Genomic DNA, 23,998 nt, shown 5'->3' with positions numbered 1-23,998 from the left:
CTAGACTGTGGGCCCGTCTCTATACGTCGCCCACTTGTACTTCCCAAGCGCTTAGCCCAGTGCTCCGCACACAGCAAGCGCTCAATAAATATGATTGATTGGGCAGCCAGCACTACCTGTGCCACACTAGGCCTTTTTCTGCCCTGACTGATTGATTGACTGGCACACAAGTAAGCGCTTCTAGACTGTGGGCCCGCTGTTGGGTAGGGCCCGCCTCTATATGGTGCCCACTTGTACTTCCCAAGCGCTTAGTCCAGTGCTCCGCACACAGTAGGCGCTCAATAAATATGAATGAATGAATGAGTGAGTGAATGAATGAATGTCTCCCCCCGCCTTCCCAACCCCCACCCCGACCCTCCTCAGGCCTCCTCTTTCCCCCTTCCACAACAGCCATTGCGGTGGGCGAACCCTCCCCCTTCCTAGGGGGCCCCCCCTCTTTCTGGACTCCCTTCAGTGCCCCCCCCCGCCCCAACCCCAATCGTCCTTCCTCGACGCCGCCCGGGTCACCCCCCATTTCCTGGCCCATCACCCCCCGTCCCTCGTCGGCCGAAATCACCCAAACCTCAGGCTCCCCCGCTCCGCCTAGGCCCCTGAAGCAGCCCTCGCCCGGAATGCCGGCCTCCCCGAGGGCCAAACAGCCCTCTCACGAGCGCTTAGAACAGTGCCCCGCACCTAGTAAGCGCTTAACAAACATCCTCCTCCTCATCATCCTCCTCCTCCCCAGTTGGGCCTCTCCCTCAGCCCCCCGTTTCCCCTCCCGCCGGGCCCCTCCCCGAGGCCGGCGGGCAAAGGGAAACGAAATGAGCGGAGCGGGGAGGAGGGGAGGGTCTCCCCGTCGGCCTCCTCGATCAATCAATCGTATTTACTGAGCGCTTACTACGTGCCCAGCACTCGACTAAGCGCCTGGGAAGTCCAAACTGGCAACATAGAGAGACAGTCCCAACCCAACAGCGGGCTACTTATTGGGCCCACCAGGAGCCAAGTTGGCAACACACAGGGACGGGCTCACAGTCTCGAAGGGGGACAGAACCAAAAACACACCCCCAATTCGCCCTCTCCCCCCCCACCCCCGGCCTTACCCAGCAGCAGGAGGCGGTGGGTGGCCCGGTAGACCTGCTTGTCCTTCTGCAGCTGCTTCTCGATCTTCTTGTTGGCCTCCCGCTGCGCCTTCTCCTCGTTCCTCTGATCCTCCGTCTTGCTGTTCCCCAAGCACCCCATGGCGGCCGGTCAGCCCCGTTCGCCGCCCGCCCCCCCCCCTCCAAAAAAAAAAAAAAAAAAGGGTGGAGGCTGAGGGGGCGGATAAGGAAAAGACGGGAGGTGGGAGGCTTTTTTAAAAAAAAAAAATAAGAAGAAGAAAATCCCCACCTCCCCGTGGGCCTCCGCTTCCCCGGCTGAGGCTGGAAAAGCGGCCCGGGCCGATGGCGCCGCTCTTTTCGCCCCCTTTTTCAGTCGGAGGCGTCCACCACGCTCCCCCGGCCCGCCCGAGGGGGAGTCTCTCCCGTGCGAGCCGCCGCGCCGCCGCCGGCGGCAGCAGCGAAGAGCAGGGCCGGCGGCAGGGCGAGCCCCCCCCCCCCTCCTGACCCCCCCCAGGGCCGCAGCGGCCCCCCCACCGGGCTGGGAAAAAAACAAAAAACCAAAAAAAAAAAACCCCCCGCCCCTCCTCACGCCCCCGGAGCCCCCCGGCACATCCAACTCCGGCCGCCGCTTCCTCTTCGGTGGCAATTTCTCTTCCTTTCCTTTTTCGCTTCAGAAAAAAAAAAAAAAACCACGCCAAAAAAAAAAAAAAAAAAGGCGCCCACAACGCTCCTCAAAAATACCCAAACAAGGCCCCCGGATCCACCGCGACTCCTAAGCAAAAATGACGGGTGGGGGGAGGGGGGGTGGAAAACCAGGAAAAAAAGGAAAATTCCCCTTCCCAGGCCGGGCTCCAGCTGCACCGCGCTCTTCCCCCCCCCCCGTCCCTTCGCCCCCTCCCCGGCCGCAGCGGGGTCTCCTCCTCCTTTTCCTCCTCTCCGCCTCCTCCCTCTGAATGTGTGTTTGTGTGTATGTGAATTTTTTCCTCCCCTGGCTCTGGTTTCTTCTTCTTCCCCCTCCTCCTCCCAATGGTGGGTTTTTTTTTTTCCCAACCCAAGGTCTCTCTTCGAGCCCCCTCTCCCCACCCCCCCTTTTTCCCCTCCTCTTTTTTTTTTTCACGATTAATTTCCAGGCTCTTACTCCTTCCTTTTAGACTGTGAGCCCACTGTTGGGTAGGGACTGTCTCTGTGTGTTGCCAATTTGTACTTCCCAAGCGCTTAGTACAGTGCTGTGCACATAGTAAGCGCTCAATAAATACGATTGATTGATTCCTGGGGCTTCTACACACACACACACACACACACACACACACACACACCCACTGCCAGCAGCGAGGCCCCCGGAGGGTCTCCCAAAGCAGAGCCTTTTTCCCCTGCCGCCCTTCACAATAAAAAATTATTGTAAAAATATTGGCAGTATTTTCCTTTCCCCGTTCCTGGCCCAGTTTTCTCCGAAAAAATCTACATGCATCTGTGCACACATGCATCTAACTATATATACATATATGAAAAATATATATATATTTGCATTAGGGGAGAGAGAGAGAGAAATGGGTGGGGCAAGCAGCCCACACTGAACCATGGGAACGGAACATTCACATGATATCCAAACGTCAGGACTAAGAGGCGCCCTCTTCAAACCAAACCTCCAAACGGACCCTGAAAAATGCATATTCATACACACATGCCCGCACTCAAAATTGGTGGTGAAGACTAGGGTATGCAGGGCCTTGGCTGAATCACCCCCACCCACCCACCCAATTTATTACACGTGCCCCCTTCTCAAGTGCCACCCTCAAATATGTGGGGCTTTCGAGTGACACTGACACCCCAGCCTTTACAAAAGGAAAAACTCACTCCGACACCCAAAAGGGGAGAAGTGGAAAAAACTGAGCTAATTCACCAGAAGCAACGTGGCAGGGAACGGTGTTTGACACCTAGCATAACAATTACTATCACTATTATTAGTGAAAAGAACAAGGGTCTGGGAATCAGAGGACCTGGCTTCTAATCCCAGCTCTGCCGTTTACTGGTTGTGCAACCTGTGGCAAAATAATAATGATAACTGGCATTTGTTAAGCACTTCCTATAATAATAATAATAAGAGCATTTGTTAAGCGCTTACTATGTGCAAAGCACTGTTCTAAGCGCTGGGGGGGATACAATGTGATCAAGTTGTCCCAAGTGGGGCTCACAGTCTTAATCCCCATTTTTACAGAGGAGGTAACTGAGGCTCAGAGAAGTTAAGTGACTTGCCCAAGGTCACACAGCAGACTTGTGGTGGAGCCGGAATTCGAACCCATGACCTCTGACTCCAAAGCCCGGGCTCTTTCCATTGAGCCACGCTGCTTCTCTTATAATGGCATTTATTAAGTGCTTACTATGTGCAAAGCACTGTTCTAAGCGCTGGGGAGGTTACAAGGTAATCAGGTTGTCCCACGGGGGGCTCACAGTCTTAATCCCCATTTTTCCAGATGAGGTAACTGAGGCCCAGAGAAGTGAAGTGACTTGCCCAAAGTCACACAGCTGACAATTGGCAGAGCGGGGATTTGAACCCATGACTTCTGACTCCAAAGCCTGTGCTCTTTCCACTGAGTCACGCTGCTTCTCCTATGTGCCAGGCACTGTACTACTACTACTAATAATGGTATTTCTTAAGCGCTTACTATATGCAAAGCACTGTTCTAAGTGCTGGGGAGGATACAAGGTGATCAGGTTGTCCCACGTGGGGCTCACGGTCTTAATCCCCATTTTACAGATGAGGTAACTGAGGCACAGAGAAGTTAAGTGACTTGCCCAGAGTCACACAGCTGACAATTGGAGACAAGATTTGAACCCATGACCACTGACTCCAAAGCCCGTGCTCTTTCCACTGAGCCACGCTGCTTCTCCTATGTGCCAGGCACTGTACTACTACTAATAATAATGGTATTTGTTAAGCGCTTACTATGTGCAAAGCACTGTTCTAAGTGCTGGGGAGGATACAAGGTGATCAGGTTGTCCCACGTGGGGCTCACAGTCTTCATCCCCAGTTTTTCAGATGAGGTAACTGAGGCACAGGGAAGTTAAGTGACTTGCCCAGAGTTACACAGCTGACAATTGGAGACAAGATTTGAACCCATGACCACTGACTCCAAAGCCCGTGCTCTTCCCACTGAGCCATGCTGCTTCTCATACTAAGGGCTGAACTTCTCTGTGTCTCAGTTTCCTCATCTGCAAAATGGGGCTTCAAATTCTGCTTTCCCTCCCACGTAGACTGTGAGTCCCATGTGGAACAGGAACTGTGTCGAACCTATCTTGTATTTACTGCAGTGCTTGGCCTACCATAAGCGCTTAATAAATACCACCGTCATTTTTATTTGGGGAAGGAAAGTGTTCACCCAGGGCACAGCCATCTATTTTGCTTTAGTCTCATGATCAGTGTATTCTTTGGTGCGAGCTGTGAACATCACGAAAGCAGGACAGGGTGGGCCATTCGTCAAGTCCAGCTTTCTGCTGATCTGACCCCAGCCCCCCCATCATCATCCAGCACTGAAATGGCACCAATCAATCAATCAATCGTATTTATTGAGCGCCTACTATGTGCAGAGCACTGTACTAAGCGCTTGGGAAGTACAAATTGGCATCACATAGAGACAGTCCCTACCCAACAGTGGGCTCACAGTCTAAAAGGGGGAGACAGAGAACAGAACCAAACATACCAACAAAATAAAATAAGTAGGATAGAAATGTACAAGTAAAATAAATAAATAAATAGAGTAATAAATATGTACAACCATATATACATATATACAGGTGCTGTGGGGAAGGGAAGGAGGTAAGACGGGGGGATGGAGAGGGGACAACTTTAGGTCGAAAATGTTTATTTTAAACTCACAGCCGCCCACCACCTCAGGCCCTGCTGCTGCGTTCCACAGCTTGGCTTGGCAGTGATATTTGGGAAGGGAACACAATAACTGAAGCAAGGGAGAGGAGACGGAGGGGACATCTCCCATAAAGATGCTCGAGCTTCTCAGGTTTCCACAGACATCATTACTTTAAGTCGCACAACCGCACCTGACTTCTGGGCCAGCGGAGAGATGTTAGAAATCCTCAAGCGCCATCAGTGACCAGTCTAAAGCAGGGGTGGTTACAATAGCCAGGGCAGGACACCTAAGGCTTTCTTCTCAGTCTTGCTACTGATTCACAGGCATAGCCTTGGGCAAGCCACTTAACCTTTCCTTGCCTCTATTATAAAATGGTTATAATTACACCCACCTACCTCACATGGTTATAGTGAAGCTTAATTAATTAATTACTTTGCTTGTAAAATACTTTGACATCATCTGATGAAAGGTGCTCTATGGGTACAAAGTATTATTCATATGAGAATAGTAGTAAATTAGATGGTAAAATGAGAATGGTAGTAAATTAGATAGTAAATGAGAGATGTGTTACAACAGGAAGGGATAAATAGGTCATTGTGAGATAGATTTCACATAATCGTGGCTTATGTTATATCCATTTTACTTTCATGAACTTTTAAAAATAATCTTATAACGACGTTAATGCTAGCCTAAAATAAAGCACATAACCAAAGGGGGACGTTTATGTTTGATACTACTGCACATCTATAATGAAGATGGCTATAAGAAGCATGGCAATAGGCCCTGACCCAACTAAAAGTTGACAGAATTATAGTGTTTTCGCAACTTCACGATGACTGTGAGGCCTGGATTCCCTACAGATGCCAATCTACTCCAAGAGCAAATGGCAAGACAGGATCACAAAGACGACCAAGTTCTGGAACGAGGTCAGTCTCCTAGCATTGAACTAGTCTTACCTCAATAAGGTAAGGTGTCCCTGAGTGTACTGTGGGGGCTCAGGTGGGGTGCTAAAAGGGTACAGATACTAGTGTTTGGCAGACACGGAATGAAGAGGGAGTTGGGGAAATGAGGGCTTAGTTGAGGAAGCTATGTGAGGTGGACAGGTGATAGTAGGATACCCAGATAGCTGCTGGATAATGAGCTGCAATTGGGAAACTAAAAGTAACACTCTAAGGGTGCAGTTAAACAAAGCTAACTACGATTAACAAGTAGGGAAGTATAGGAAGTGACCTTGTAAATATATGACAGCAAGTGAAACTGTTCATTTAAAGGGAAGCAAATGCCAAGAGTTCTGAAAAGTGAGGTAGTTGGTCAACTGGCTTGGTACTTCTTTCCTCTTCGTGTTTACAGACCACTCCTCTTGCCACCTTCAAAGCCCTACCAAAATCACATCTCCTCCAAAAGGGCTTCCTCAACTTAGCCCTCATTTCCCCAACTCCCTCTTCATTCCGTGTCTGCAAAACACTAGTATCTGTACCCTTTTAGCATCGCACCTGAGCCCCAACAGTGCACTCAGGGACATAGCCGTAATTGAACATCCGTCTCCTCCACTAGTCTGTTGGTTCCTTCTGGGTAGGGATCAAGCCTACCAATCCTGTTTTACTGTACTCTCCAAAGCACTGAGAATAGCACCGTGCACATAGGACGTGCTCAACAAATACCACTGAATGATTGATTGACTGATTTTCTGATCTCCCAACCTCCTGTCTCTCCCCACTTCAGTCTATACTTCACTCTGCTGCCCGGATTATCTTTGTACAGAAATGCTGTGGGCCTGTCACTCCCCTCCTCAAAAATCTCCAGTGGTTGCCTATCAACCTTCAAATCAAGCAAAAGCTCCTCACTCTTGGCCTCAAGGCTCTCCTTCACCTCGCCCCCTTCTACCTCACCTCTCTTCTCTCCTTCTACAGCTCAGCCCGCACACTCCGCTCCTATGCCGCTAACCTCATTGTGCCTCATTCTCGCCCGTCCCACCGTCGATCCCTGGCCCACATCCTACCTCTGGCCTGGAATGCTCTCCTCACACCCGCTAAACTAGCTCACTTCTGCCCTTCAAAGCCCTCCTGAGAGCTCACCTCCTCCAGGAGGCCTTCCCAGACTGAGTTCCCCTTTTCCTCTGCTCCTCCTCTCCTCCCCATTGCCCCAAGTCCCTCCCTCTGCTTTACCCCCCTCCCCGCCCCACAACACTTGTGTACATTTGTACATATTTATTATTCTGTCTATTTAGTAATGATGTGTATATACCTATAATTGTATTTATTTATTTTGATGCTACTGATGCCTGTCTACTTGTTTAGTTTTGTTGGCTGTCTCCCCCTTCTAGACTGTGAGCCTGTTGTTGGGTAGGGATTGTCTCTATCTGTGGCCGAATTGTACTTTCCGAGTGCTTAGTACAGTGCTCTGCTCACAGTAAGCGCTCAATACGACTGAATGAAGATGTACCATATGCCTAGTTTTAAGACAACAAAATTAAAGAAACGCTGAAACCAACCCAGAATATAAAGTTGTTCAATGTATTCCAAAATGATGATGCTGATGATAAAGTGTCCCTGTGGGTTAGAATGTGGCCCAAAAGGCTGATACAGTACTGACAGTCCCAACCACAACATGCCCACCCCAAAATGGCCTCTTGTGCCGGCATGTCTGCTGCTGAAGTACCTACCGCTACTTTCATTTTACTTGTCTCATAATCCTCTTGATGTTTCTGCTCAAAAAAGTCCACTCTCTCTTGACTGCAGCAGGTCAAGCTGCTGCAGTTGTCCCCCAGTTTTCACCTATGATGCCACTTTGTCTATGGCAACTCCAGAATAAAAGCATGAAAAACTTATTTGAAGTGGACTGAAAAATTTGCAAAGCTTTACACCAAGCTACCCCAGAGACTTCTTGTGGAAGCAGCATAGCCTAACAGAAAGAGCTTGAGTCTGGGAGTCAGAGGACCTGGGTTCCAATCCCAACTCTGCCACTCGTCTGCTGTGTAACCTTGGGCAAGTCACTTACCTTCTCTGTGCCTCAGTTCCCTCCTCTCCAAAATGGGCATTTAGTAGCTGTTCTCCCTCCTAATTACACCATGAACCACACGCAGGACCTGATTACATTGTACCTACCCCAGTGCTTAGTACAGTGCTTGACACATAGTAAGTGCTTAACAAATACTACTATTACACTGTGAGCCCCATGTAAGACCTGATTACACTGTACTTACCCCAGTGCTTAGTAAGTGCTTGACACATAGTAAGTGCTTAACAAATATTACTATTACTATTATTATTTATTCTTAAATGAATTGGAATGGATAGAACTCGGTTCTGATTTTTATCAACAGATCTGGGAAAGTCACACTGACTTGAAAATTACTTCACCACCTCTGATTTCACCTAATCACGGTTCCAGAATATCTAAAGAAGACAAAAATAATTAAAGTTGTGGAGCAAGTAAATAACAACCGCCTTCACTAATTTCAAAGTTGTATACGTGTTTAATAATTTTCATTTTAAGTTTGGATTTTAAAACCTCACAATTAAAATGAGAACATATATTCTCCTAATTAAAATATCCTAAAATGAAAATATAACACAACAAATACAATATAATACATATGTCCAAACATTTTCAGAAGTGTTAGATAGGATTAAAGAGGTCAGGGAAAGGTCTATCTCAGGATTTTGAAAATGTGAAATTTCACATTTATCAAGCTAAGTTTGAGTTATCATACTAAGAATCGTGTGGTTCCAGACAATGCTTCTCAAATTTGACAGTCTCAATAAGCTAAACAAACAGACCAGTTTAGACAACTCATCATTTGTCACAAATGATCCCGTTGTCACTCATGTACGGTCTTTTGTGCACTTTTTGAAACAAATAGGCCTGCTTCTGCCCCTTAAGTAGCTCACAAGAAAATACCATGCCTCTAACAAAGCTGTATTTATTCCTGATTTTTTAAAGTTTTGTTAGTGGGAAATTAGGGAACAGTTACCTCAGTAACGGTAGTTGGAAATTCAAGGTTTCCATTAAGCTTATGAATGTCATGATTTCCTATCCCTGAATGGCTTTTACTGCTTGAGGAAAACAGATAGATACCTGCAATAACTGCAATGGCTGCACACCCTGTCTGCCCGACTTGAGTGATAAATACTGCCTTACTCCTGACTGAGACAGACAAGACAGATTGAACAGAACACAGTACTTAGATGCAGTGAATGCTTAGTAAATACCGTAACTAATTAACCCCATGCTCCTTGGACAGGTAACAATCATGGTAAATAGTACATGGCCCTGTCTCTGTCAGTCAGGCCAGACAGAGTTGGCCAGTATAAAAGGGAAGGAGAAAGTAGGCCTATTTACTAAACAGGAAAATGGGGAGGAATTGGAGCCAGTGTAATGGGACTTGAATAAGCCCTTCAGCAAAAGCTGTGGAGCAGCCACAGAAAAAGAATAGGGGAGAGGAGAAAAGAGCAATTTCTGTTATAACATGGGGGATGTGTTCTTGAAAAACCTTGTGTTATGGGAAAATCGCATTTATAGTATCTATTGATTCAGTGGGAACTATTGGGTTAGGAGGGAGATCATTCAAAGACACCACCACAACTGACAATTTTCTATGAAAATTCCTCTGTTACTGTTTATGACAACCACTAGCAGAATGGTTGCATACCCTTGCCACTCACTGTTAGTTTACTGCATTGAATACTGTAGCATTGCAAAGACCTACAACACTGAATGGTATTGCAAAGTTAAGGCTGAGGTCGAGGTTAGGATGTAAAGCAGCATCACGCCTCGACCATGCACATGCGCATAACCATTTCTTCCTATACCAAATGCAATCTTGTGGATTGAGTTATATCCAGAACACACTTGTGCTGTGAGAAGAATATTCTCTAATACTTCCACCATGTTATACGCGAATCATATAATAAAAACACATGTTGTAGCAGAACACTAATCTTTGCATCCTGCAGTTTGAAATGCAAAGGTAGCCCACTCCATGGTCTTCAGTGGATGTAATTTAGCATTTAATGATTGTGCATAATGTTCTAGGGGCCCAGCAGAATTTACTCCACCTTCCCTATGTTTAACATGTGGTAAACAGCCATGCAGTTTGCTCATTTTTTAAATTAATTAACCACGGCATTTATTAAGCCTTTATTCCATGCCAAACATTCTGCTAGATGCTGCTGTAGAAACAAGGAAACCAGATTGCACATAGTTCTTATTATGTTTATTATTATTATTACTGTTGTTAAGCATTTAGTATATGCTGAGCACTGTGCTAAGTGTTGGGGTAAGTACAAGACAATTGGATCAGACACAGTCCTGACCCTACTTGGGACTTACAGACTAAGGGTGAGGGAGAACACGTATTTAATCCTCATCTTACAGATGAGGAAACTGGAGAACATGGAAGTTAAATGTTACCCAGCAGACAAGTATCAGAGCCTGTCTCTTTCCTAAATGGGACTCACAGACCAAGAGGTGGGACAGACAGGTATTCTATCCCCATTTTACAGCTGAGGAAACTGAGGCACAGAGACATGAAGTGATTTGTCCATGGTCACAGAGTAGATCAATGGCAGAATCAGGACTAGAACTTAAGTCTTTTTACTCTCTTTACTCCCTTTACTCTCTTTACTCGCTGAGAAGCAGCATGGCTCAGTGGAAAGAGCACAGACTTTGGAGTCAGAGGTCATGGGTTCAAACCCCAGCTCCGCCAATTGTCAGCTGTGTGACTTTGGGCAAGTCACTTAACTTCTCTGGGCCTCAGTTACCTCATCTGTAAAATGGGGACTAAGACTGTGAGCCCCCCATGGGACAACCTGATCACCTTGTAACCTCCCCAGCACTTAGAACAGTGCTTTGCACATAGTAAGTGCTTAATAAATGCCATTATTATTATTATTACTCCCAGTATGGTGCTCTTGCCAATAGGCCATTTTTCCTTCCTCCAGTTGATTGATTGATCAATTGGTGAGGTCATGTCATGTCCATAGATGAGGGAGCTACCTCATTCAGCTCAGTTAAGTACATAAGTAATGAAAATAACAGTAATTCACTATCTAAAAGGGGCCGGGGGGGACATTTAAAAGAGAGACACTTCCTCTGTTAGGCATGTTTGGGGAACGGAAAGTTCACAAACCTCAGGAGATCTGTTCTAGTTGGAAACTGGAAAGCTGGTTTAAAAGATCTACAGCCTCAGCCCAACCAGAAGGACCTCTTGCTAAGAGGGATGAAGAACAACCCTGGCAGCACTTTTCTTAGGACTTGTATAAGTAACAAGGCTTCAGTAGTAAACAATCCCCTTCAACATTTTCACATTGGCTTTCTTGGGACCAAGGCTCATCTGTCAATCCTGAAGGAAGACTGCATATTGTGGTCGGCAGTCCTCAAATAACAAATTTGCTGTCACTAGACATCTCTCCTTTATCAACATCCCCAGCACATATTAAAGTGAGATGGATCCTACAGTAACACTTTACTGGAGAGAGATGGATCTGAAAATAGGCCCCAAAAGAGGGTGTTATTATAAAAAATGATAACCCTATTGACACATCAGACATTAAATAAGCAACCTATCTATCAATCAGTCAGTCAGTCAATACTGGTATTTGCTGACCTCTGATTGTGTGCAGAGAGCATTGTTCTAAGCACTTGGGAGAGTACAATACAATAGAGTTGGTAGACACAATCCCTGCCTACAAGGAGCTTACAGTCTAGAGGGGGAAGCAGACATTAAAATAAATTACAGAAAGGGGAAATGGCAGAGTGTAAGGATATGCATACACGTGCCTTGGGGCTGGGGGTGTAGTGAATGACAAGTGCTTAGGGGATACAGATTTGAATGCACAGGCAATGCAGAGGGGAGGATGGTTGGGGGCAAATGAAGGTTTAGAGACTAGAAAAAGTTCTAAGTAGTACATTCCTCTGTGTGAAACTCATTTCAATGAAAATTCTCCACACAAAGAGGGAACGTGTTTCCTAGGGAGAACAAATTTTTCTACTCAAAAATTCTCCACAGTCTAAAAAATAGATTTACTAACACATTTCAAATGGTCATTGATATGCTTCATTCTTGCTAAATGATAAAGTTCTAGGGAATTAAGGACAAAGCTCCTGAAAAGACCATTTTTACATATATGGGTTTATTTGAAGACCTCTTGAAAGTCTATTAATAACCACTGAATGCATTATAGCATTCAAAAGGAGGAAAATTTGATCATACATAGCAATTACATTTACGGACTCTAATCATGATGGTAACAAACTGTCGCCCACTCTTATAGAGGTGCTGTTTTACATTTTTTTAAATAAGTTACAGCAGTGATTTTGCATTTCATGATGATTATATTTTTCTGAGTGCTTTCATATGCCTGAAGTTATCTTTTTTAAAGAAAAATGTTAAATTTGTTCTTCCTTTACACTCTTATTTATTCTTTTGTTGGGAGGAATGGCCTCTAGAGTGGAAGCAGATGACCTGCTAGAGTTTAGTCTACTTAAAGCATTCAGAAACTCAATTGTGTAACATAATTCCATGCCAACGAGAGCTTTACCCATCACTTTTATTAGATGGCATTATTGTAATTTTTTTCCAAGAGCTAAAAATAATGTAGCTATAGTAACAATGTAATAGTACAGGAAACACTAAATAGATTTCCACTGAGGACGGATCCTTATTCTGCATGATTTAAATAGAAATGTTGTTCTTAAGACACATAATGCTTTCTGCACTTTAATTAAACTAGAATGACTGTTACTATCATTATGAAGATTTTTACATGAACTGAATTTCACGGCAGATGATGAAAGCAATCTTTTTCCAGGAATCAGTCAATCTCTAGAGATATTTGTAGGTCTATAACACTTTCATTTTCCAAAGTGATTCCACACCAGTTATCTCATTTTAACCTTGAAGGCAGGAAGGGGCTGTATCATTATCCTCAGCATGCAGGAGAAGAACAAGACATCACTAGAGGTAAAGGATGTTTACAGTCACACAACAGGTTACCGGCAGAACCAGGTCTCCTGATTCTTAGGTATGTAAGCTTTCCTATTAGGCCATGATGCCTCTCAGCTCAAATTCATTTTTATGCACAGTCTCTTCTTCAACCAAGTATTTTCACTACGCATTTTGGATAGAACACAGTTAAGGGATTGGGGAATATTCTTCCAATGATATAGATACATATCTAATAATAATAATGATGATGGTATTTGCTAAACGCTTACTATGTGCTACTAAGCATACTAAGTACACCGTACTAAGCGCTGGGGTGGATACAAGAAAATCGACTTGGACACAGTCTCTGTCCCACATGTGGCCCATTTTAAAGATGAGGTAACTGAGGCACAGAGAAGTGAAGTGGCTTGCTCAAGGTCCCACAGCAGACAGGTGGAGGAGCCGGAATTAGAACCTATGACCTTCCAACTTTCCAGGCCCATGCTCTATCACTAGGCCACACTGCTTCTTGAGAGAACACAGTACAGTGTCGTACACAGTGGCTGTGCCCTTGCAATCTGTCAATGTTACAGGTCAGGGTGCAACTCTCATAACCCGAGTTTTCCTCAATGCAGGGTTCGGTGATTATTCCAAGAATCATGCTCAAGATTAGTTTATGAAGCTGCTGATGAGGTGTCAGAAATACTTGGCTCCATGAACACAGCCTACCCCTACCCCTCCCAGCCACCTTGCAAGATGTGGACAGGTGAACCGGGAGAACCAAGCCAGAGAGTGCAGATGGTTCAGTGTAAATCATCATTACCAAGGCAAAAATAACCCAAGAGCTTGTCCTGCTGGCAGTAGGTAATACCTTTCTCATCATCACCTCCCAAACTCTGAAACTAAAATCAGAGGAAACATGTGGCCCCAGTCTGACCTCTTGCTGAGGGAGTGGCAGCAGTGTCAATCACCAGTATTCGTAGTGCCTAAGCAGCGCTTTCTCCAAACGGCAAAGTGCTTTACCACTTTTTCATGAGCACAATATGCAAGTATGCAAGATTTTTTCTCTCCACAACACACATTCATGGATATAATCTCGCAATCAGTAGCATTATATTTGAATCAAAAGACATGCGTTTTAGTAAGTATACTATGGGTTGTATTTAGGTCTTGTTCTGGTATTTTGGATGGGAATATTATGTTCTTCAAAACTCACATAGTCTAAATGTGCAGAAGCAATCCAGAGGCATGCAGCTCTCTGCTTTTTAAACAGCCTTTCTCCGCCACACTCAGGATCATGACAATGACAGGTTGGACTGGACCAACAGCCCTACCACCTTTACGTTGATCAGTTTGGTTTTTGAAAATGTGTTGCGTTGTATTATGTACTGGCCTCTTTTAGGAGTAAGCCTGGGAGGCCTTGGTTCTAGTATCCAACACTGTCCTGGGTTTGGTCCAGGAAGGGAGCCATTTAAGGAATGGAAATACTGTAACAGCAGAAAGTTCCACTATTTAACTGCCTCCTCCCCCGCTTTCCCCTGTTTCCTTTTCCTTCTCAATCTATGGGTGTGAAATTCCAACCAGAGGATCTCCGAACACCTGCACCATAAGAGCTGGAGCTGGGACAACAGAGGCAAGGAGGAGATCCACGGGAGGACGTGCCACTCTTGGGGAAGGGAGGAGACCCAGAAACAAATTGGAACCTGCTTTACCCATCCCTAAAAGCTGAGAAGCAGCATGGCTCAGTGGAAAGAGCACGGGCTTGGGAGTCAGAGGTCATGGGTTCTAATCCTGGCTCCCCCACATGTCTGGTTGTGTGACCTTGGGCAAGTCACTTAACTTCTCTGAGCCTCAGTTACCTCATCTGTAAAATGGGGATGAAGACTGTGAGCCTCAGGTGGGACAACGTGATTACCTTGTATCCATCCCAGCGCTTAGAACAGTGATTTGCACACAGTAAGTGCTTAACAAATGACATCATTATTAATATTTTAAAAAGTGCTCAATGAAGGGTGGGCTGGTTACCTAAAGGTGAGACTCCAGATGTGGTAACCTAACAACAGGTCTAACCAAACAGCAACAGGCCACCCACCACTCTTCCCACCTTCAAAGCCTTATTAAAAGCACATTTCCTCCAAAAGGCCTTTCTCGATTAAGCCCTCTTTCCCCCTATTCCCTCTATCTCCTGCTTTGCCTATGTACTTGGATCCGTACCATTTTAACACTTGATATTCACCCCACCCTCGGCCCTACAGCATTTATGTACATATCTGCAATTTATTTATACTAATGTCTATCTCCGTCTCTAGTCTGAAAGCTCCTTATGGAGAGGGATTGTGTCTACCAACTCTGCTGCATTGCTCTCTCCCAAGTGCTTAGTACAGTGATCTGCACACAGCAAGAACTCTACAAATACCCTTGATTGACTGATTGATTAAAAGTACTGTCCATTTTCCATGAGAATGTTATGTGGAAAACTCCCCAAGAGTATTGATGATGATGATGTTCAATGAATATTTCATTCATTCATTCAGTCATATTTATTGAGCACTTAATGTGCTTGGAAAGTACAATTTGACATCAAGACATGTTCCCTCTTTTCATTCAATCGATTGTAAATAGTATTTATTGAGCATAACCTGAGTGTTAATCAATCAATCAATGGTATTTTTGAGTACTTACTGTGTGCACAGCACTGTACTGTGCTCTTGGGGGAGGACAATATAAAAGAGTTGGTAGACACAATACTTTCCCAAGTGCTTAGTTCAGTGCTTTGCATATAGTAAGTGCTCAATTAATACGATTGAATGAATGAATGAATTCCTTGCCCATGAGATCGTGGTGAGTGAACTGTTCAGAATGCTTCCAAGCACTTCATTTAGTGCTTTGCACACAGTTGACACTCATTCATTCATTCAATCATATTTATTGAGTGCTTACTGTGTGCAGAGCACTGTACTAAGCGCTTGGGCAGTACAGTGCTCTAACTGACTGTTTCCGTATGCTGATGCAGATGAAAAGGCAGGCAGCTTGCATCGCTAGACAAAGTCTGATTCTTGCTCTTGTTGGGGATGGCAAGGCTTTGGTTGGGGAAATGGAAATCTCTGGCTGGGACCTTAATAAAAGAATCCAATGTGTTGAATCCAAATTTTCTCTTTTTTATGTTTTTGTCTTGTATCTATGACTGGGTGATGTTCGCCAAGGAACTGGCAACACACATCGAGGGATCTGTAGCAAATGCCAAAATGAGTCTCTAGGATGTTCAACCACTGTTCTTTTAAAATGACATTATGAGGGAATTTGATACCAAGTATATTTTCTTGGGATAAGCAGTTTTTGTTTCTTAAGGACTTTCCAGACACTTCCTGTTGAAACTCTCTCTTCAAGCTAATCCATCCAGTTAGACGTTATCTCAGCATTGAAACAGACTGATCCACCCTTCCCATTAGATTTGATTCCATGCTTCCTCTTTTTGCAAAAACATAAATCCCTTCTTTCTTTCCTATGAAGTTCCTCATTCACTGTACTGGCATGTGAGTCAAAGGCCAATCAATCATCCCAAGAAGTACATGCCTTTCACATGTTTTACCTCCTGCTAATGCACTAGGGCCAGTGTGGTGGGGGGGAGGGAGGGCATCCATCTATTAAACATTACTTAAATTTGATACAGATATTTAAGGCAATTCTTTTCCCTTGGGAATTTCCTGGCAGGACAAGGAAAGTCATTTTTCCAATCATATACTGAACACTCCACTGATTCTGGAGCCACCTTTGGATCCTATAGTATATATCAAATCCTACTACTACTCAGTAATCCACAAACTACTCAGCAGCTCACTCTGTTTAAATTTCAATTATGAATACATGGGTTTTCCGGGTTTGGTTTTCCTTTAATTCATTGCTATCAAGTTTTCTAAAGTTTCTAAAGAACATAATTTTTTCTCTTTCTGAATTTCTCCAAGCTTCACCATAGATAAGAAAATTAAGTTGTGTTCTGCATATAAGGCAGACAGTAATAGCTGTAAGCTCTTTGAGGGCAGAGAATGTGTCTACGAACTCTCCCAAGCACTTAGTACAGTGGTCTGCATACAACAAACGTTCAATAAATACCATTAATTGATAGATTGTATGTGTCATTCATTAAGCACATATGGGCTATGCAATGGGGTAAACGATATAAGGTTATCAGATCAGAGCAAGTCTCTCCATTTTATATTTACTAAATTTTTCTGATCCATCAAAGAATTCTATACAAATATTGTGCTCACATTTTTCTATACCCAAGACTTACTGTGCAACATTTCCCTAAATAGTTACAGCATCATCAGTTTTTATGTATGTTGCTTCAATGTTGTGTAGTTGCTATACCAAATGTGTTGATTGGATGGCTATTAGCATCCTGAGTATGCAGAGATAATTTTTTGCAAATGCAGGTGAATGTGTCCACTGTTAACTCCAGACTGTGAGCCCCATGTGGGACAGGGACTGTGACCAACCCGATTATCTTTTATCTACCCCAGTGCTCAGAACAGTGCTTGGGACATAGTAAGTACTCAACAAATATCACAATTATTATTATTATTATCATTATCATTAATAATAATAATGAAAATATTTCCCCAAATGTCCTTGACCGTACTCAAATCCCATTTAAACTTTCAAGTCATTTAATATTTACTGCTTAAACATTAGGGGCTAGCACCATACTAAATGCTACAGAACTGAGGGAACAAATAGCAAAGAGTTCCCACCCCCACATATCTCACAATCTGGTCTAGACAAGATAGAAAAGTAACTTAAAATAACTAGATATTTACAAAGTTAAGCTTGGAAGTTCACTGGTTGCAAATCCAACACCAAATGTGATCACTACTGACTGCTCAAAGTCCATAACGTCCACAACAGTACTTCCCTCTTGCCAAATGTAATTTGAGGAACTGTGCTTTAGTAGGTGATAGTGGCAACACTTTTTGGACATTTGCCCAAATTTATTCTCAGTACAGATATGGCTATTGTAAATAATTTATTTGAAATGCTTGATATACTTTTTAGTATGTCATTTTCTTCTGAAAAACAAAACAGAACCCTAATTTAATATGAAATCAGTGCAAATGATTGTAAATGGAGAGCAGCATGGCCAAGTGCAAACAGCATGAATCTGGGAGTCAGAGGACCTGGGTTCCAATCCCAGCTCTGCCCCGTATCTTCTGTGTGACCTCTGGCAAGTCACTTAACTTCTCTGTGCCTCAGTTCCCTCATTGGCAAACTGTGGATTCAATATCTGTTCTCCCTCCTACTTAGAACATGAAGTCCATATGGGACTTGTATCTACACCAGCACTTAGTACAGTGCTTAGCACAAAGTAAACGCAATAACACAATTAGTACTAATAATAATGTTATGCATCATTATAGTCAACATTTTGAAAGGATTTGATTTTAAAATGTACTTTTTTAAAAAAGCAAGTAGTTTGATAAATCGAACACTGCACAACAAATAAACAACAGAAAATGTGTCTGAATGGTGGTATTAGCACTTAGCCTATAAGAAACACTATGCTAAATACTAGGATTAAAAAATAATTAAAGCAGACACAGTCTCCACAGTCTTTAAACTCACTGATTTCGAGCCACTTACTTTGCTTCTCTAGTGCCAGCCCCTATGCCTCGATCTCATCTCTCTTGCCACGGACCCCTTGTCCAAGTCATCTCTCTATCCTGGAACTTCCTCCAGCTTCAAATCTGATAGACCACTCACCCTAACTTCGAAGCCCTACTAAAATCACATCTCCTCCAAGAGGCCTTCTCCTCTAACCCCTCCTTTCCCCTGTTCCCTCTCCCTTTTGCATTGTCTATGCACTTGGATGAGTTCCCCATAACCACTTGATAGTCACCTCATCCACAGTCCCACATAGCACTTATGTGGGACTCTGCTATTTCCCCTTTTGGCAATTTAATATAATTTCTGTCTCCCCCTCTAGACTGGAAGGTCCTTGGTAGCAGGGATTGTACCGCCGCCACTTGTCAGCTGTGTGACTTTGGGTGAGTCAGTGAACTTCTCTGTGCTTCAGTTACCTCATCTGTAAAATGGGGATTAAGACTGTGAGCCCCACATGGGACAACCTGATGACCTTATATCCCCCCAGCGCTTAGAACAGTGCTTGGCACATAGTAAGCACTTAACAAATGCCTTCATTATTATTACTGTACTCTCCCAAGTACTTAATTCAGTGTTAAACACTATTGATTTATCTGATTCCCTGCTGTGGCCAGCTGTCCTCTGAGGGACAAAGGCAATCTAACAGTGGTCAGGGTGGCTGACATCCCTCCCTTGGGGAGCATCGCCATTCCCGTTAAAACTAGAACTGAAGCAGACTTGCTTGGCACCGTCCTCTACGGCACATTACTCTCTGAAGTATAAGCCTGTCTAGCTATATATTTTTCAGACTAATGTGGGTTACATTTAAAGATTACTTTAAAGAAACTACAGTAAGAGCTTTCGTAACATGTCTGCTTGGGAAATGGGAGGTGCCTAATTTTAAAAAGGCAGTTGACTACGAGTTAGGGCTGTCCAACAAGGGGCTTTGCGTAGACACACAGAGAGCTCAATCAAGTTCCTCTGTAGATCATTCATTCACTCATTCATTCAATCGTATTTATTGAGCGCTTACTGTGTGCAGAGCACTGCACTAAGCACTTAGGAAGTACAAGTTGGCAACCTACAGAGATGGTCTTTACCCAACAGTGGGCTCACAGTCTAGAAGGGGGAGACAGACAACAGAACAAAACATATTAACAAAATAAAATAAATAGAATAAATATGTAAAAGTAAAATAAATAGAGTAATAAATATGTACAAACATATATATATATATATATATATATATATAGGTGCTGTGGGGAGGGGAAGGAGGTAAGGTGGGGGAGGGGGAGGAGGGGGAGAGGAAGGAGGGGGCTCAGTCTGGGAAGTCCTCCTGGAGGAGGTGAGCTCTCAGTAGGGCTTTGAAGGGAGGAAGAGAGCTAGCTTGGCGGATGGGCAGAGGGAGGGCATTCCAGGCCAGGGGGAGGACGTGGGCCGGGGGTCGACGGCGGGACAAGCAAGAATGAGGCACAGTGAGGAGCTAGCCGCAGAGGAGTGGAGGGTGCGGGCTGGGCTGTAGAAGAAGAGAAGGGAGGTGAGGTAGGAGTGGGCGAGGTGATGGACAGCCTTGAAGCCGAGAGTGAGGAGTTTTTGCCTGATGCGTAGGTTGATTGGTAGCCACTGGAGATTTTTGAGGAGGGGAGTAACATGCCCAGAGCGTTTCTGCACAAAGATGACCCGGGCAGCAGCGTGAAGTATAGATTGAAGTGGGGAGAGACAGGAGGATGGGAGATCAGAGAGGAGGCTGATGCAGTCAGGATAGGATGAGAGATTGAATCAGCAGGGGAGCGGTTTGGATGGAGAGGAAAGGGCGGATCTTGGTGATGTTGCGGAGGTGAGACCGGCAGTTTCTGGTGATGGATTGGATGTGAGGGGTGAAAGAGAGAGCAGAGTCGAGGATGACACCAAGGTTGCGGGCTTGTGAGACAGGAAGGATGGTAGTGCCGTCAACAGTGATGGGAAAGTCAGGGAGAGGGCAGGGTTTGGGAGGGAAGATAAGGAGTTCAGTCTTGGGCATGTTGAGTTTTAGATGGTGGGCAGACATCCAGATGGAGATGTCTTGAAGGCAGGAGGAGACACGAGCCTGAAGGGAGGGAGAGAGAGCAGGGGCAGAGATGTAGATTTGGGTGTCATCAGCATAGAGATGATAGTTGAAGCCGTGGGAGTGAATGAGTTCACCAAGGGAGTGAGTGTAGATAGAGAACAGAAGGGGACCAAGAAGAGATCCTAGGATGGGCTATTAAAGGGTGATTTGCTTTAGAGCAAATCCTTCTTGAACTCAAAAAGCTTTGCACAATGACAGAGGATTCAAATAAAGTCTCAGAAATCCTAGGAAGGCATGTGAGGAGCCAACAGCCCAGTGAACCCTGGCTATGCTACATTCAGGTATTACAGCAGGACTGTTTGCTCATTAGATCAGTAGATAATGTAGCTGCTAAATCTAGAAGAGGAAAAGTCCTGTTTGTTAATCCTATTAGCAGAACAGCAAGTCAGAGCATATACAACTTGAAACTGGATGACCAGACATCAATGGAGGGAAAGGGAACTCTGATTGAAGGGGAGCTGAAGGTGTTTGTGAGCTGAAGGTGTTTGCTGGGTGTATTACCTCACAGGAGGACTCAACCATTGTGAACTCTTTCTCCATAAGGGAATGAATTAATCAGGTTTGCTTATATTTTTTTACTATGGTATTTGTTAGGTGCTTATTAGGTGTCAAGTGCTGTCAAGGTGTCAAGTGAATTCTAAACACCAGGGTAAATACAAATTAATCAGGTCAGACACAGTCCCAGGACACAGGTATGAATCCCCATTTTATTATTATTACTAACAACAATCATCATCACCATCACAGCGGCATTCATTAAGTGCTTACTATATGTCAAGCACTGTTCCAAGCGCTGGGGTAAATACAAGGTAATCAGGTTGGACACAGTCCCTACCCCACAGTCTTAATCCCCATTTTACAGATGAGGTAACTGAGGTACAGAGAAGTTCAGCGACTTGCCCAAGTTCACAGAGCAGACAAGTGGCAGAGCCGGAATTAGAATCCAGATCCTTCTGGCTCCCAGGCCTGTGCTCTATTCACTAGGCCATGCTGCTTCTACAGTTGAGGACACTGAGGCACAGAGAAGTTAAGTGACTTACCGAAGGCCAAACAGCAAGCGACATTGCTGTGGTTAGAATGCAGTTCTTCTGACTCCAGGCCCATGTTCTTTCCACTAGGCCATGTTTTCCAAAGTAGCAGTTTGGAGTATTTGTCCTTGGGTTCTAAGATGTCTCAGCCAGCGGTGAGATTGCATACATAATGATCCCATATCATACTAGTTAGCAGAGTATTTCAATTGATGAATTGCTGGATAATAAAGCTTTTACTGTAAAACTACTTCAAATTTTACCATAATTCCTTTTATTTTTCTAAATTGAACCAGTTGGTACAAATGATCAGGCTTAAAATATTTTTAATTTATACTGTCCTTACAAAAAACTTGAATACTCCAAAGACCTCTTACTGTTATTTAATGATGCCACTATCTAAGTTTCAATTTTATAGTGATCAGGCTATCTCAGCAATAGTCAATACCCTATGTTTCCAGGTCATCTGGGGGAAAAAAATCACTTAGAACATGCTTTCGTTATTAACATTTTGGACATATCTGCACCAGGCAAGCCTGTTTTTTTGTAGATTTTTCAAGGGGAAATTTTGATTTTGCCCCAAGTTTGCAATAGGCAAGTTTCACATTGTGACTACCCAAAGGTAGCAGTAATTGAGTTGGGTAGATAAAACAAAAATTATTGGTTAGAATTTCATGTCTCCAGCTCTATCCCAGAAACTCTGACATCTTTGTGCCCACTTGGTTGACACAGGGAACATTTCAGCATTCATGAACTTGCAAAGGGTTAAACAGGTAGCAAAAAAGCCTGGGTCTTTACATGGAGAGCTGAAAAACAGGAATCCCAGGCCAAAAGAGACTCAGTGAAATTAAATGTCTAAACAAATGGAGCGCTGAAACAGGACCAGTAGTAGCAGTAGTAGTAGTAATAATAGTAGTAAGAGTATTTATTAATAATAATAATAATAATAATGATAGCATTTGTTAAGTGCTTACTATGTGCCAAGTACTGTTCGAAGTGCTGGGGGGATACAAGGTCATCAGGTTGTCCCATGCGGGGCTCACAGTCCTCATCCCCATTTGACAGATGAGTTAACTGAGGCCCAGAGAAGTGAAGTGACTTGCCCAAAGTCACTCAGCTGACAAGTGGCAGAGCCAGCATTAGAACCCATGACCTCTGACTCCCAAGCCTGGGCTCTTTCCATTGAGCCAAGTGCTTACTGTATGCAGAGCACTGTACTAAGCTCTGGGAAAGAATACACAGGTGAGAATTAGACATGATACCTGTCTCTTGTGGAGACTCACAATGTAAGTATATAAGGAGGAGATGTGATGAAATGATAAAACACTAAAAGGTAGAAAAACAAGATCAAATTCACAAAATAAGAACAAGAAACAGTAGGGTGCTTGTGGCTAGAGGAAAAGAATTTCAGGCTCCTAGTGGATTAGAGTCAAAGCCATACTTGTAGCCACAGAAATCACTACAGTATCTATCAGTCTTTCCTAAGGCCCTGTGGGGGTTTCACGCTATGGGTGTTTTTCTTTTTCCAGTCTGGGTGATGGAAGGCAGGAATGGAGAGGAGGCTCCTCAACGGCACCAAAGAGAGCAAGTTCCAGTTCCCAAAGAAGCATCCTGGCTAATTGTCCAGTGGGGAGAAACTGAGGGCATGCAGCAGGCAGCTTTTATCCCCAGCCCGACACACACAAAGCAGGTCGGGAGAGTAGGCGGTAGTTACAGGTTGCATTGCTCAGCTTCAGAGGAGAGGGGCCAAAAGTGCAGAGCAGGCAGCTCTGAGGGAGAAGAAATGAATGAGAGGAATCTCAATCAATCAATCGTATTTATTGAGCATTTACTGTGTGCAAAGCACTACTAAGCATTAGGTAAGTACAATATAACAGAGTAGATAGACACTTTCTCTGCCCACGACAAGCTTAGATTAGTTTCTGAACCCTGGAGACGGTTTAATTGTGGTTGGGGTTCTATCTAGTGAATAGAAAGATTGTATTTTGAAACAAATTTTATTTTTAAGCTCCTTTAGCCCATGACTGATGTTTAGTGTAAATGTTGGAATGTCATTTTAACTCTGTGGATCTTATTTCTATGCTGTTTTCCTATTCCCTAATGACTTTATCCTAGTAAACTATTTTATGCTTTTTTATAAAGAAAAGCTAACTGTGCTCTTAATCATCACTCTACCAAAAATAAGGGTTCATACAGGCCCCCTCAGGCCATATTTCAGCCAAAGGAGATGAATTACAAATTGAATCTCAATTGCTTCCAGTATTGGTTTTGGCATAATTTTTTCAGATCACTACATAATTGCAGTAGTTTGGATGGTAAAATCTACAGTATTGTGGGGTCCTTGATGGGACGTGCTCTGT

General features: G+C 44.1%; 1 protein-coding gene across 1 annotated transcript in view; it reads right to left on the bottom strand.

Annotated features, from left to right (window-relative positions):
* Window positions 1–1,269, bottom strand: part of GNAS (GNAS complex locus) — a 133,688-nt gene extending 132,419 nt beyond the window's left edge. Inside the window, exon 1 of the mRNA XM_038750374.1 lies at window positions 1,080–1,269. Within this exon, the coding sequence (XP_038606302.1) occupies window positions 1,080–1,218 (139 nt within the window). The 5' untranslated portion in view covers window positions 1,219–1,269. The remainder of the gene's footprint in view (window positions 1–1,079) is intronic.
* Window positions 1,270–23,998: the final 22,729 nt, after the last annotated feature.

This window comes from Tachyglossus aculeatus, chromosome 8 (assembly GCF_015852505.1).
Source record: "Tachyglossus aculeatus isolate mTacAcu1 chromosome 8, mTacAcu1.pri, whole genome shotgun sequence".
NCBI lineage: Eukaryota > Metazoa > Chordata > Mammalia > Monotremata > Tachyglossidae > Tachyglossus > Tachyglossus aculeatus.
Note: the sequence above shows the minus strand (reverse complement) of the source record. Positions and strands in the feature narration are given on the sequence as shown.